We start from the raw sequence: 16,232 nt of genomic DNA on the forward strand, positions 1-16,232 counted from the left end.
TTACCCACATTCTTAATCCAGGTCCCATTGTTTCCTACCTTCCTAGACTTTGCTTCAATAGTGATCACATTTCTTTTGCATATTTAATCTCCCTCTTTTAATTACAGCTACCAGGACCTGCTTTCCCCCTGCAGGGTCATGGACTAACTAAAATAAGAATAAGGAAGGAAATTCTTATTTCCTGCTGGCTCAGTGGGTTAAGGCTCAGTGTTGTCACTGCTCTGGTGTGGGTTTGATCCCTGGCCCAGGAACTTTTGTATGCTGAGGGTGCAGCCAAAAAAAAAGAAGAAGGAAATTACTGATTAGCTAGAAAAAAGTCTTACAGTCCTAGGAGATTTTCTGCAGCTTTGTAGTATTCTTGATACCATGGAGTCAGATCTCCAGCCAAGCCTGACTCAGCCTTTGGCATTCTAAATAGGAATTACCAGGTCCCTTGGCATCCGAGCTGTGAATTCAAATACCTCAAACTGTAGGTTTTATTAACTGATAAGGAGAAACAGACTTTCCTCCTTTTCCCTCACTTGCAAAGAACTGAGACCAAGTCCAAGGTCTCAGACCTATTTGATTAACAGAGGCTCTCATTGCAATGAGCCAGCAAGGAGAGGAAGGGTGCAAAACCATCGGCCAGCAAATTGTGCTGCAAAGCCTTGCTCGCTGAAGTCCCAGCAAGTGGGAGGGGTCGAAGATGTCTCAGTTCTTTTATGATTAATGTCAGCCCTCACTGAATAACTCACAACTCTCCACTGGCTGCTTAAAAGAAATAAAACCCTCTGTACTGTACTTGTTTTGCTTTTGCCATTCCTAAAACTGTTAACACAGACCCCAAGGCCCAGCACAATATGGCTCACGCCCACCTCCCACTTCTCTGTCCTTTATTCACCATGTCCCAGCTTCCAGACACCTTGGGGGGCTTTCTCTCATCTCCTAGAGCAGGCTTCTCTTCTCCCCACTGCAGAGTCCTTGGAGAGGCTGTTACTTCCCTCTGCCCTCAGTCTCCACTTGGGCCATCCCTTCTCGTCCTTCTAGACTGTGACAGAGAAGCCCCGTGGTTAAGGCTAGGCCTTACCATTTAAGTTCCCATGGCATTTCATACCTTTCCTCCATAGCACTTTGCTCGGTTGTAATTTAGAAATCATTTGCTTAATAACTACCTCCACCCTGGGACACACATCACACTCCTGTTCCCATGTGGTTGGTCAGTGTTGGTCACGTGATCATACCTACTTCAAAGGAGCCGGAAGTGCATCCAAATGTGTGCCTGGAATGAGAAGCAGAAATAGTTTGTGAAGAGCACGAATGATCACCACAATGTCATGTTTTATTTGAAAAAATTTGATTCATAGACATAACATCACAACAAACCCAACTAAACCACCAATGTGCACTAGCCCAGACTTAAGCAGGACCAGCTTCCCAATGAAACAAGTGGCATCTACTTACCATTATCCTCCTCAAAATGTAATATTTTTAACCAAGACATTAAAATTATGAAAGCAATCCATACATATAGCTTAAAACTCTTTCAAACAGTAAAGAAAGCTAGAAGGTGAAAAGGAAAGCGTGCCTCAGTTACCCAAACCCATAATCCCATCGAAGTGATCATTACAGACAGAACATTTCAGGACTTGAGATGCAGCCTGGGAGGCCTGGGAAGGCTTCATAGAGAAAACAAGAGTGGAACCTGTTTGGGTTTCTGGTATTTGAGATTTAATTTTCAAAGACTTCTTCGATCCAACTTAAGCTTTATGATAAGCCACGATGAGACATCTGTCTTATGATGAGAAATACTGTTTCTCTCAGAAGGGCTGTGGATTCCAAGCCAGAGCTCCAATCTGGAAGGTTTCCTCAAAGCATCACTCCAAGCTTAGCAGTTGCTACCCACCACTCCTCAGATTAAATAGTTTCAGAGCCCTGGGCCCCACTAATGCATTCACAGACTCAGATAATTAATCCTGGCTCCTTCATCCTCTTAAACTACAAAAGTCTTCCAGCTGGCCACCCTGGCTGATGGAGTGTTATGGGGCTCTTTGGAGGTTGTCCCCACTCATAACCAAGCAAAGATACCTATTAGAAAGCTGAGCCCCCTACACTAAGTGAGGAGGAAACTTTTTGCATGCCTTCTACAAACCAGGCACTCTCTATGCAGTGGTTCCTGTGATCCCAACAGACTGGGAGATGAGTGTTACTGTGCCCATTTTATGTGAGTCTCGGAGGATGGAAGTAACTTTCTCAGGCTCATCAGCTGTTAAGCCACAGAGCTGGGATTCAAGCCTGACCATTTTGACTGCAAAGCTCATCACTGTCCCCACTTACCGATACCCAGTTGTGCTGCTGCCTTTCCTGACCACTCTGTATAAAAAAGTTCCTCCCATGACCCGTTCCTCCTTAGTCCTGTAATCCTGCTTTATTTTTATTCATGGGACACATCATCACCTCTGTTCACTGCTCTGTTTACCACCTTTTGTTTACTGCCTTATCCCCAGTGCCTAGAAGAGTGGCTGGCATCTAGTAGGCACTCAGTAATTATTTGTTGAATGAGGGAATGATGCTAGGAAAAGAACAGTGCAATTGCCAGGACTGACCTGAGTTAATCCTGCCCTGCCAGGGATCCAGTGAGTGACCTTGGACAAGTCCAGTTTCCTCTCTGGGCCCCAGAAGCCATATCTGTGAAGTTAGAGGGCAGGATAAAAGTACCTCTCCATAACTTTTATTCTCAGTGACTTCTACAACTTGTCACCCAGACTGAAGGCTGTTCTTTGGCTCAGAAGAGGGAAACAAAATTTGGAACGCTAAATGGATGGCAAGAGCTGGGGACATGGGAAGAGGTGAGGAGGCAACCCCTGAAACTGTTTGTTGTCTCCTCTCCTGCCACAGACTGGGATCTACAAGTTCTCAAGCACAGAAAATGTGAGAAGCTTGGGTAGAGGAAGGTGGTCCCAACTTGCTGAGACAGAGAAACAACCACAAAGACATAGGGGTAGGCCCAGGAGTGACCCCTAGGATGGTCCCTTATGCCAGAAGGTATCTGTCAATCAGATGATGAGATTAGTCTTTGCTCTCCTGCTCACCATCTTTGTGACCTCAGGGATGTCTCATAAGATCTCTGATGCCATTTTTCCTAGTAAAAAGGGAATGATAATATTTCCTCTTTCCTCTCTGAATCTGTTTTCTCCTCTGTAAAATGGGAATGATATAACACATATCTCACAGGAGCTAGCGATATGAAAGTGCTCCATAAAATAGAAGGCTATTAAAATACACTGAAGCAGGAGTTCCCGTTGTGGCACAGTGGTTAACGAATCCGACTAGGAACCATGAGGTTGCGGGTTCGGTCCCTGCCCTTGCTCAGTGGGTTAAGGATCCGGCGTTGCCGTGAGCTGTGGGGTAGGTTGCAGACGCGGTTCGGATCCCACGTTGCTGTGGCTCTGGTGTAGGCCGGTGGCTACAGCTCCGATTCAACCCCTAGCCTGAGAACCTCCATATGCCACGGGAGTGGCCCAAGAAATAGCAACAACAACAACAACAACAACAAAAAGACAAAAGACAAAAAAAAAAATAAACTGAAGCAGAACCTGCAAGTCAAACCCAGTCTTGACCCATGTGATGTTAGTAGCACAGAAGCCTCATCTCAGGACACAGCCTGAATCCTCTAGGTCCCCTATAATCACAGGGCACTCTTATTTCTCCAGGTTGCTTGGAACCCCCCAAAATAAAAGTCGGTCATATTTCTGGATTATCACAAAACACATAAAAGTCACTTGGAATAACATGGTATGGAGTAGGAGGGGAGTGGGCTGTTAAACAGAGGTCGCAAACTCCAGCAAGTAATGTAAATGAGTGACAAGAGAAAACAACCCTCCCTTGGGCTTAGTGTTGGAGAGAAAATAGGGAGTAGTGGGGTCTATGGTTTATTAGAGTACACACACTCTGTCTAAAGCAAGCAGCTGCTCCTCTGCCCCAGCCAATTGTGCTGTGTGATAATACATGCCTGCATGGCTGTAACTTCAGTTTTCTGAAGAGAAGCCAAAAGTCCATATTTTATGTGAAATACATGTTGGCAAAACTCATACTCAAAAGACGTGAGATAACATCTATACTCTGTGGACTGCCAGATGGTGATTTCTGAACCGAACTCTCAAATGATGGAATTAGCCACTAAACCAAATGCTTTCCAGATAGTCTCTTGGCTGCTGCCTTGGGCTTCACTGTAATTCCCATTCAGCTCCTAATAGCTCTACACTCTTTTAACAAACAATGAGTGCTTTCTGTGCACCTACTATGTGCAAAGCAGTTACTAGACATCCCGGAGGGAGTGGGATGAAGTGAATGAGAACAAAACAAAAGTGGGGACCAGACAGTCTCCCTACCCGCACTCCACCTCACCCCACCTCTGTAAATGAAAGCTGCAACCCCCAAAGGTAGATACCGATACCTACTGGGGGACTGTTAAGAGGCAAGTGCTTCGGGGGTTTGGACAGAGAGAATAGGATGCTTTCTGTGCGGTGGTCTTAGAGAGTTGCCCGGAAGAGATGGCTCTTAGCCAGGTTTCAAGGGTGGCTGACTGGGGTCAGCAGATCACATGCTCTGGCAGAGGTAAGGGTCCACATACCAGGAGACTCTGCAGCTACTGCAAAAGACCCATGCCCTGGAGTTGTGGGGAAGTGTTCTGGAACAGTAAATGGGGCCCCCAGGATAGACCATTCCATGCCAGCTGGGGAAATCTGGGCTTGACTGAGAAGATTCAGCAGGGAGGTGATGGGTCATAGTGGGGCGAATCTGATGGAGAGGCACGCCTTATTCTTCAGAATGAGAAGTCTGGGCACAGACTCCAGGGGACCCTCGAGGTCCGACTTAACTTTCTGTCTTGTCTTTTATTTCAGTCTGCACAGAACAGACAACCAGACAAGAGCTTTCCCAGACAGCCTTGTGCAGGCTGTTTCCTGTGGGACAAGGCGGGGGAGGGTGGTGCCTTCATGGTAATGACCTGGACACTGAAGCAATTCAGAGAGGCAACAGAGCTTTTTAACAGGCAGTCTTTCCTTTTTTATGATGGTTTCATTTTACATTTTTATTGGCCCTGCACTGATTGTTCTCGAGCTCTCTGACGGGATGTGAGATGCACTGACATTTATAGAAATCAATACATTAATAAATCACGAAGTTCATAATGTCTGATTTGCTTCTAAATGAGACAGAACTATTATCACCATAAAGTTGCACATAAAATAGGCCCAATTGTGATGTATTGCACAGTCTAATCAAAGGCATTTGAGTGAATAACCTTTCCCCCAAAGAAGGAAACAATCAAAGCTGAATAACTTCATTAATAATTCAAGGTGTGTCTGCCAAGGCTTCATTTATTAAGTGCACAGTTAAGAGGCTTCCGAGCTGAGTCCTGGAGATGACACTCTGCCATCTTCTCCCTGCCTCTGGGCAGGCAGACAGACATTCTCAGACGACCTGGCTGCAGTCCTTGCACTTGGCAGCTCGCGTTCCAGTTGAGGATAACATCCAGTTCCCTTCTCCAGTTAGGAAATGGACCAAAACAATGCACTCAGTGACTGTCTGGATTATTAAGGGCAGAGGACATAGAGCCATGTAATAACGGTAGGGGAGAAGAGGCAGGAAATTTTCTCAATGACCGGCAGTTATTATGTCTATTTACTAACACGCCAGGTCCTGTGTTTCTGGTGTCCGCCACCCCCAGAAACTCTGGCCTGTGCCACGGCGGTCTGCAGACAGATGTGCTTGATGCTCTTTCATCCAGAGTCTTGCGTTTGCTTATGTCCGTGGCAGTTAATATGGAATGATAATATCCACTTTGGCTATTTAACGTCCAACCTGAACTGGCAACTGGGTGCCTCTCTGACGGAGGAAATCACTGAACAAGAAAAATCTTCCAGTTTTGGAGAGAAGCACATGTAATTAACTAGATCCATCAGAAGAGGTGTTATCGTGACCTAGGAAGTGTCTAACAGAATGATTATTGAATTCTGCTATTGAGAATGACCCTTAAAATCCCAAGCTTAATCCACTAGAAGGTGGGAAAGACATTTTTGTGCACCTACTGTATGCAGGGAGCACTTTACATGTCTTATCTCATTTGGATTCACAGCTACAAGACGGGTATGATTATGACTCAAATTAGTCTAATGACCACATGCCTCCTAGGGACAGTGAAATGATTAGATCAATTCTAAAACTATTACCATGCTCTCTGAGCTCACCAAGACAGGCCCTTACTCTGAGGATACATTAATACTGAATTCCAGCAAAAGCTTACTTGGCCAGTCTCCATTATTTCCCTGCTTGTGATGATTCTGCAGTGGTATACAGAAGTTTATTTTCCCACCAACCACAAAGAAAGGGTTTATTTGGTTGGATTACAGGGGCTAAACCTATTCTATGAAATTGAGTACTTTTCGAGTATTGCATTGGTTTTCAGGTCTTTAGCACACCAGTTTGGGATAGTTAAGCAGACACTCACTCTCCTGAAATAGCAGTAATAATGTGATGGAGTCAGGTCATACTGGTGGATCATGAGCTTCACTTTCCAAACCTGTATTCAATGACTTCATGTTGATAGTCTGAAGTAGGCTATGGTGGGAATATTTACACTGAGGCAATTAGAAAACGGTATCAAGCATGCTTCGCTCCGCCCCTCCCCCAAGAGCCAGTTGTTAAACATTTACCAGCCCATCAAAGCAAGCCCTCTGCTTGGAAGCCACCACTCAGCAAGTTGTCAAGTTATCTGGATGGCAGTGACCTACTCTTCAAAAAAATCAGACTGAAAGGCCTTTGACACCTTAGCCTGACCTTGATCCAGTGAGTTCCCATGGAAGAGAAAATTCTATGCCAAACTGAGATGTCTTATTCATGTGGCAATTTTACTTTTCCTTTGAGTAATTCCTTCAGCCTCTCGCCGCACCCTTGTTTTTCCATCTTTAAACTAAAAGCATCCTTTTCCCCCGGATACTATTTTTTCCTTCTCCTCACTTGCAATAAAACATTTTTGCCTCTCGGTCAAGGGAAGTAACAAAATCCAACCATGAGAGTTCCCGTTGTGTCTCAGTGGGTTAAGGACCTGACATTGTCTCTGTGAGGATGCTGGTTGGATGCCTGCCCTCGCTCAGTGGTTAAGGATCCAGTGTTGCCACAAGCTGCTGTGTAGGTTGCAGATGCAGCTCAGATCCAGTGTTGCCGTGGCTGTGGCTGTGGCTGTGGCCTCAGCTGCAGCTCTGATTCGACCCCTAGCCTGGGAACTTCCATATGCCTCAGCTGCAACTGTAAAATATATACATAATATATTCCACCATGTAGTCCTCTGATTTTCTGCAGATATATTCTAGACCCACTCATCCCGGGTAGCATATCCTCTGTCCCCAAAGCAGGGCAGCTGCTCATTAACCGCTCATTAACTGGCTGTCTCCATGTGCTAGAACTTCAGAGCAATGTCCAACTGTGACCAAAGGAGAAATGGCAGGAGGTTTCCCCACTGCTTTCTGAATACTAGCTGGTGGCAGGATATAACTGATTCCCTCCTAGAGCTGTAGAAACTGCTAGAGCTACCTAAGTAAATCATCAAAAGTTTCATCCTGGGACACTTTTTCCAGACAAAGAGGTCCACTTAAAACGTTATCTAGAGATGTTTGCCTGTGGCTGAGACACTGCAGTGAACCTGACATTAATTTCTGCTCTGAAGCCTGGCCAGGGGCTTAGCAGGACAGAAATGTTGCTTTGGAGATGAGGGGACACAAGAGTCTCTAATGTATGTGGCCTTGCTCCTTGTCCTGAAACACTGTTTAGGGCTCCCTTTCCTGCCAACTCTGGGTCTGGATGAATCACTTCTTTACCAGGGGTTTCTTGGTTTTTTTCTTGATGGAAAATGTGTGAATGTTACACCATCACACAGCCAACAGAACTGTGACTTATGTCACCATCTGTGCAGTGACTTTATGGACTTTTAATAATTGTATTACATTCCTGACAATTTCTACCACCACAACCCTCCTAAGAAATTGCAAGGTGCATCTGATATGCCCCTTCCACACTCCCACCCAGTGTGTTGAAGGCCACCCTCAAAAACACCCCCATTTGAGGAGAAAGGTCAGAGAACTGAAATATACTATAGATATGGAAGAATTTTTGGGACATTTCATCCAGAAAACATTCTATCTAATGGAAGTAGCAGATAGATAGATAGTAGCAAAACTCAAAGATTTTCTTTTTTTCTTTTTCTTTTTTTTTTTGGTAGGACTCTGTTTTTTTCAGAACATTTTCAGGACTGAGGTGTAAATGAATGAGAAATGTATAAATTCAATTTTGCTTAAAAGGGGCAGGAGGGTTTCAAGATTAAGAGAACAAACGCTTGGAGCAAAACATGATTTGAGTTTTATTGAACCAAGAAGACTGAAAAAAGATGTCTGGAATGCTCAGAAAAATCTTTATCAAGGCTCAGCTCAGCACTCCTGGGACTCATCGTTAAGTTTATAAAATTCAGAGCTGATGAGTTGTGTGCTGTGTGTGTCTGCTTGAGTTTATGACTCACCTCCAAGCCTTTGCTGTAAGAATCTCAGCCTCTAGGATTACGCTTAAGGACGAAATAGAACTTATTTTCTCCTCTGCTCCATTCAGGCACCAACAAGGATTTTCACCCCTGATTACACTGGGATAAGTTGTCAATCAAAAGCTGGTGCTAAACTTATCCGGAATAAACAGACAAACCATGTTTAGGGGAGAGAAAAAAATTACATGTCATCACTAATATAGTCTCTAATGTAACCAACATAGTTTAGGCAACATTAAAAGTGAACCACCAGAAACACTAGAAATATGATATCAAGAGATAGCTCAGCATTCAATTTTGTGCACACTGTCACATAAATTATTTGCAGCTCGAGTATGTCATGCTCTTTTAGATTTCCCTCTGGGTACAGTTTTAATGGCATCCCATAAGTTTTGATATGTCATTATCATTTGGTTCAAAATACTTTCTGATTTCTATGAGATTTCTTCTTTGATACATGAGACACTTAGGAATTAAAACCATACGGCTTGATTTCCAAACATTTGGAAGTTTCCTTGTTTTCTTTTTGCTCTTGATTTTTTGTTTAATTTCACTTTGGACAGAAAGCATTCTGAATGATTTCAGTTCTTTGAACTTTGTTGAGATTGGCTTTAGGAGCCAAATGGTCAATTTTGGTAAGTGTTCTATGTGTACTTGACAAGGATATGTAGTAGTCTTTGACTGTTGGGTAAAAAGATCTATGTGTGTTGATGAGGCCAAGTTTATCGCATTGCTCATATCTTCTATACCCTTTATTGATCTTTTGTTTTATCAGTTACTGAGGGAGGTGTTTTTAAATCTCCAACTCTGATTGTGAATTTGCTATTTCTCCTTTTTAGTCTGTCAGCCTTTGCTTTGAATGTACTTCAAGGCTATATTATTATTGCATACTAATTTAGAATTTTTATGTCTGCCCCTTTCATTATGAAAACTCCCTCTTTCCAGCAAAGATTCTTGCCTTATCTCATAGTAAAATAGCCATGCCAGCATTTCTTGATTTGTGTTTGCATGCTGTATCCTTTTTTATTCTTTCACTTTTGCCTTTGCTGTGCCCTTATGCTTGCAAGCAGCATTTAGTTAGGGTTTGGTTATAACCTAAATATTGTTCTCTTGTAATGAAGATTTTCTGTGTCTTTGTATTTCAGCAGTTTTATTGATATGTTCCTAGATGTCATTTTCTCTGTGTCTATCTGCTTGAGGTTTGTAGTGCTTCTTTAATCTTTGGCTTGATTTTTTTTTTTTTTTGGCCCTCATTTTTAAAATTATCATTTATTGTCTCTTCAGAATTGCTTCAGCATCATTCTTTATCTCCTTCTTTGGAAACTTTAATTATACATATGTTAGAACCTTTCATCATGTCTTATGTTGTTATCTGTATTTCCATTTTTTTCTCTCTGTGCATCAGTTGGTATATTTCTCTCTTGACCTGTCTACCAAATCATTTTCTCTTTTACTATGCTAACCTACTGTTAAGTTGATCTATTTAGTTGTTAATTTTGGATAATACATATTTCAATTCTAGAATTTTAAACTTACTTTCTCATATGTATTCTGTTTCTCTGGTGGAACTCTCCATCTTTTAATCTATTTTCTTGAGAATATTTCATTTAAAATATTTCATCATTTTAAAGCCCATGCTTGATAGGTAATAGGTAATATCTAGATTCCATAAATCTATTACTATATTACTGTATTCCTTTTGGGCCCATTTCTTAACATATCTGGCAAGTTTTCAATGAAACGTAGACATTAGAATAAAAAAACTGTAAACTCTATAGCTGAGTCTTCAGCTTCTAGAAAGTAATAGAGTAGGGGCAGATAAACTTAATCCGAATAGGGATTGAGACACGTTAAGGCTGGATTTCAATCCTCATAAGGCCTGATCTGTTTCTAACCTGTTCTTACTCCTAGAATGTAGTCCTTTAGGGGTCAAACTGAAAGCCTTGGTGTTTGTTAGGAACCCTTCTCTTAAGAAGACCTGGAAGCCCAACAGTTGCCTCTCAACACTGTGAGCTCATCAAAAGCTCCATTTGGTTCTATCACATTTTGGCTGTGGCTTTTGCTGTTTTTCTTGACCTCTGTCACTAAGGAATTAGCAAAAGCTTTGAGACAATAAGCAGCTCAGGCTGTCAGGCTCACTCCTCTGGCCCCTCCACTCTGGGCCCTTCAAGTCCTGAATGTCTTTGTGGCACTGATCCACTTTGTGTCTTCCCAGATTGCTGAGAATTCTGTTCATGTTCTTTGCCTAGTAGAGCCTTTTTGCTCAGTTTCACAATCTCATCACCCATGCCACTAAAAATCCACTTTTTCACTAAGCTTACAGCAGAAATTGCCACAACATTGTAAATCAACTATACTTTAATTTTTTTAATTAAAAAAAAAAGCATCATGGATTGCAGGCTCACCTTAATGAGCTTTTCTTCCTTCCAGAGTCATGGCTTCTAAAGGGCAGGTTATCTTGGAAACTTTCCAAATAGACGTGATTCTCTTGATCCTCCTTTTCTTATTTTTCTCTGTGAGAGGTCAGCTCTGTTACAAGTTTCAATTCCAGGGTCATTCACCTTCTGCATCTTTGCACATGCTGTTCCATTGTCCCTCTTCCTCAAAGACTCAAATAAGTTATCACCTCCCCTTGAAACCTTCCCTGCAACCCCTCCTTGTCCCCTGCCATTCAAATGGCATTAGTTAAGAGCTTCCTCCTGTTAACTTCCAGTGTCTTAGACACATCCACACACCTTGGGAAGATTTGCCAATGTAGAATTCCAGACCAGCAATTCACAATATTCTCCAAGCAGGAATTTTACATTTGGCCCGTGTTGTATGTATAAATGTTAAATTCATGGGTAACAGCTAAGAATCAGGACATGACCAGAGTTCCCATCGTGGCTCAGTAGAAACGAATCTGACTAGCATCCATGAGGACGCAGGTTCGATCCCTAGCCTCAATCAGTGGGTTAAGGACTTGGCATTGCTGTGGCTGTGGTGTAGGCTAGCTAGTATTTGACCCCTAGCCTGGGAACCTCCATTATGCTGCCAGTGTGGCCCTAAAAAAGACCAAAAAAAAAAAAAAGAATCAGGACACAACTATCTCTTAATTATAGCCTCTCTTGAAAAATCTGAAGATCTGTACTCACCAGGCTTTCATGGGGCAATAGCTCTTCAGTTCTCAGTCCCCACCACTCTCTGTGGTTGTATACCCATCCTCAAACTCATCTAAACTACCTTCCAACTACTATTAGCATTTGAGTTTGTAATCCTTAGGCTATGTGTGGGACCTATCCATTAGTCTAAGAACTCCATATGAACAGACATTTTATCTCTTCATCTCTCTCCCAATACCTATCATATTCCTGGCATACCATAGAAAATCAATCCATATTTGTAGACATATCTCTACAAAAATGTTACCCAAGCATTTTTAGAGCCATGAAACTATTCCATAGCATACTATAAGGGTAGATACATGGCATTATACATTTGTCAAAACCTATAGAACTATACCACACAAAGAGTGAACTCTTGTAAACTATGGACTTTAGTTAAAAATAATATATCAATCCTGGTTTGTCAATTGTAACAAATATACCACAGCAATGCATTATGTTAATAACAGGGGACACTGTGAGGGTAGGGAACTTTCCATTTTCCATGCAGTTTTTCTATAAACTTAAAACTGTTCCAAAAAGAAACTCTATTGGAAAAATAGAGTTACCTATCAGAGTGATAATAGGGGGGCAACTAAATTCAGCATAATAAAGTTTTCTCTCATGGGATTCAGGTCAGGAGATAAGCGCAGGAATACTAACCAAAGGACACCCACCGGTACCACTCCTTTTAGGGGCAGCAGGAAAATAAGCTCTCCTGTTTGCGGTTGTGGTGAGGAGTGACTAAAACCCACTTATGGTGGTGGCTGGTCTGCCTTGCGCACCTTGATCAGGGATTCTGGAAAGACAGGAGGAAGCTCAAATAATAGCCTATGGAGAAAACTCAGCTGACCCCCAAATAGACCCCAAAAGGCCAGCAGGAGGGCAGCAAATAGAGCCTCTTTCTACTCTTTATGACCTGGATTCACCCAGTCCCCCATGCAATGGAGGATTTGCCAGGTCCGATGTTTTGTCTTATGTTTAATATATGGTATAATGGGATTTCGCATGCACTCACCCTGCCCGCTCATCTTAATGTGCTAAATTGTTTTTTCAACAGCCCTTTTCCCTATTCTGCATCTGTGTTACTTATTAAGATTGAGAAGGGAAGGGAGAAGCAAAGACCTGTAGATTGTAAGCTCCATGAGAGCAGGGAACAGAGTTGTTTCTAGGCACCGATAGACACATGGTTGATATTTCACTGATAGTTGAATGAGTGAATAAAGAATACTACAAGAACACAGCTTCAAATCACAAAGTGGCAGAGTGGCAATGGCGCCTCCGTTGTGGAGGGTATCTTATAAGTCATTCCTCAATCAAACATGCAGGTATTTCCAAGGCCCATATTCATCTGTGCATCCTCTGCCCCACACCATCCCATTTCTCTTTAGGCTGCATGGCTGCATGGCTGCGGGCATGCTCAATGAGCCCCCTGCTGGGAGCCGTGGGCACTGCAAGGTGACCCGCTTCTCTTGCCTGTTCTGACCATGGGAGAAGGTCAGTCCCAGCTCTGCTAACAACAGACCTCTTCGCATATGTTGAGCTGGACAGTGACCTACACACCCTCAGAGAGGACTTTCCATGGGAAATAAAAGTGTGTTTTGCTTGTTTGATGAATGGATTTGGTAAAATGTTTTCTTACTTTTTCCTAGACATCGCCTGGTGGTATTACCAGTATCAGAGAGGTAAAAAAAGTTTAAGTTAACTTGACTAATTTGGTCACATTACTTTCAGTGGAAGAGCTTCTTCTTCTTCTTCTTTTTTTAACTTTAGGGCTGCACTCTTGGCATATGGAGGTTCCCAGGCCAGGGGGCCAATCGGAGCTGTAGCTGCTGGTCTACACTACAGCCACAGGGATGGCCAGATCTGAGCCCCGTCTGCGACCTACACCACAGCTCACAGCAATGCCAGATCCTCAACCCACTGAGCGAGGCCAGGGACCGAACCTGCATCCTCATGGATGCTAGTCAGATTTGTTTCCGCTGAGCCACAACAGGAACTCCAGGAAGAGCTTCTTAATCAAGTATATATTTCGTAATTATTCTTCTCGCTCAATAACTGTCTGTGCCTCTTGTCAGCAAACCCCACCTATATAGAAACAACTGGAAGCAGTATTTTAGAGACAAATTATAGGAACAGTTTTGTCATTCCCCCCCCCCCCTTAGAAACTGATATGCTTCCCTCTCTCAGACAGTAAGATATATTTAAAAAGCTCAGAGCCAATTTGTGGCTCAAGTGTACTAACTGCTTAGAACAAATGACCTGAATTTCTATGCTCTTTTTCCCTGTGGTCTTGACCTCCTAATCTAATCAACATTGTCTGAGGCAGTTTTTCTTATTACTTTATCTCTTTTTATTTCATTATATGTGTTTCATACAATCAGCTTCAAGTCCTTTGTAAAACAAAGCAGAATGTGTTTAAACAAACAAATAGTGAGGAAGAGAGAGGGTGGGAGGCTGGGTGATGTGAAGTGGAGGAAAGGTAGACGGGTTTCGGGGCGGGGTAGGTAGGCGTAGATCAGATAGGGAACCCAAAACTTAGATGCCTGTAGGACCAGGCAGGGAGCACAAATGCAGTAAGTGAGCCAGAGGCCAGCAGAGGGCACACGAGGAGCTTTGGCTGCTCAGAGGGATCGACTCAGAAGGATCAGCCCCTGCTCTGTTCTGATAAACAGTTGCTGTGTGAAAATTTGAGACCACAACTGTCAGAGGATCCCATTTCCCGAGAGAAATCAGAAATCCAAGCTTGTACATGAATCTCTCATCTTTAAGATATTGGAAATTCCAAACGAAATTAAAACATTTTTATAGGCCAAACGAGACCTGTCTTTGGCCTGTGTTGGTGCCAAGGACTAACAACATTTTGTAACCTCAGAACTAGATGGGTGGGTACAAAGTCCAACCCAGAGAGCCCATGATGGGGAAAATATTTTCCAGTTCAGGGAGAAGGAGATGCTCGAGGGCATGGGCTTTGGTCATGTCGTGTCACTAGGGAGAAGACTAAAGGCTTGGGTCCTCCTCCTGGTCACAGTCTAAGGGCCTCACTTGTACAGAGCACTGAGCTTGTCAGGAGCAGAACTACTGCAAGGCTGGTTACAAACCAACTGGCAATTTGTGCTCAAGAGAAGCAGAAGCCAGTGGAGAAACACGTGGATGCCAGAAATAAAAAGGACTTGGACTGGCTGGATTTGAGGTCCAGTTCTGTCACCAATTGGCTATGTGACCTAGGACTCCAGCAAAGTCGGTTAGTGACAGAGTTTGTAAGACGTCTCCTGTGCTAGAAGCTCTCAACCTGGGCTCCATGTGTTTGAAACATACAGAAACTCATGGAAAGTACAGGCCACATGCCATGGTTAGGTGCGTTTTCTTTATCTGGGAGAGTCGAAAGCTTTCATCTACACTCAAAAGAGTCTATGATCCCCAAAACATTAAGGCCCCCATAATCTGAATCATCTTCTCTAAACTTTCCTTCAATCTGGGAATTACCTATGTAGCATCTTCTACAGCTGGTTACTCTATCTCGCTTTAACTATTCCCAGTAATAGATTGATGGTTCATCACTTTTTAAGGTACTTCTAGTTAGAAAAGTTTTTTCTTGATCTGTTAGGACACCTATCTTCCTAATAGCCTTTTTGTTTTTGTTTTTGTTTGTTTTTTAGTGCCGCACCAGTGGCATATGGAGGTTACTAGGCTAGGGGTCAAATGGAGTTACAGCTGCCGGCCTACGTCATAGCCACAGCAATGCAGGATCTGAGCCGCGTCTTTGAGCTACACCACAGCTCATGGCAACCCCGGATCCTTAACCCACTAAGCAAGGCCAAGGATCGAACCTGCAAGCTCATGGTTACTAGATGGATTTGTTTCCCTTGTGCCACAACAGGAACTCCTCTGCCTAATATTCTGATGGAGAGGATCCTGTTCCCCCTCACTCCCCACCATGCACAAGGTAGCAGGGCATGAAAACATTTTACAGAGTAGAAGTACTTTGCAAACAGGAGATACTCCGCCTTATTCTTGTTATGTAGTTATATTAATACCATTGTACTAGATCTCTGGGTTAATTTTGATCTTTATCACCCAAACTCAATCAGACCTAGTAATTGGCTCATCATTCTTTTTAATAACAAAAATAATGGCAAGCCACCTTTGGCCTCAGAGACTCTAAACAAACCTCAAAAGAAACAGTCAAGGAGGCTCCCATCTGCTAATTCTGTCTCCTCTTCCCCCAACCAGGAAGCTGGGCCCCCCTCCTTCCTTTAGTGGGACCATCTGGGCAGCACTCAGAGACTCCCCAGGGGAAAACTGGGATGTGGAAACCTCCACAGCCCCTTCCAAAGTGTCCCCAGCATATATTTACAGTGGCCAGAACCATGAGGCATACAAAACAAGGGAAGGGAGAGCAGGTGTGAGGGAAAGGAATGCTTAGATGGTGGGCACCCCAGCAGGTCGCTGTGGGTGTAGACAATTCAATTAGTGCTCTCCATTCCCAAATCCTGACCGTGGGGGTCACCATCAGCACATTT

At 43.2% G+C, this 16,232-nt stretch overlaps 1 protein-coding gene across 3 annotated transcripts in view; it reads left to right on the forward strand.

Moving 5' to 3' along the window:
- KCNIP1 (potassium voltage-gated channel interacting protein 1) overlaps positions 1-16,232 on the forward strand; it is a 422,923-nt gene that overhangs the window by 391,223 nt on the left and 15,468 nt on the right. The window contains exon 2 of one of the 3 annotated variants that reach the window (XM_047785489.1): positions 13,362-13,394. The exons of the other annotated variants lie outside the window; for them this stretch is intronic. Coding sequence (XP_047641445.1) covers positions 13,362-13,394 — 33 coding nt within the window. The remainder of the gene's footprint in view (positions 1-13,361; positions 13,395-16,232) is intronic. 3 annotated transcript variants of the gene reach the window in all.

Source organism: Phacochoerus africanus, chromosome 1 (assembly GCF_016906955.1).
Source record: "Phacochoerus africanus isolate WHEZ1 chromosome 1, ROS_Pafr_v1, whole genome shotgun sequence".
Lineage (NCBI taxonomy): Eukaryota > Metazoa > Chordata > Mammalia > Artiodactyla > Suidae > Phacochoerus > Phacochoerus africanus.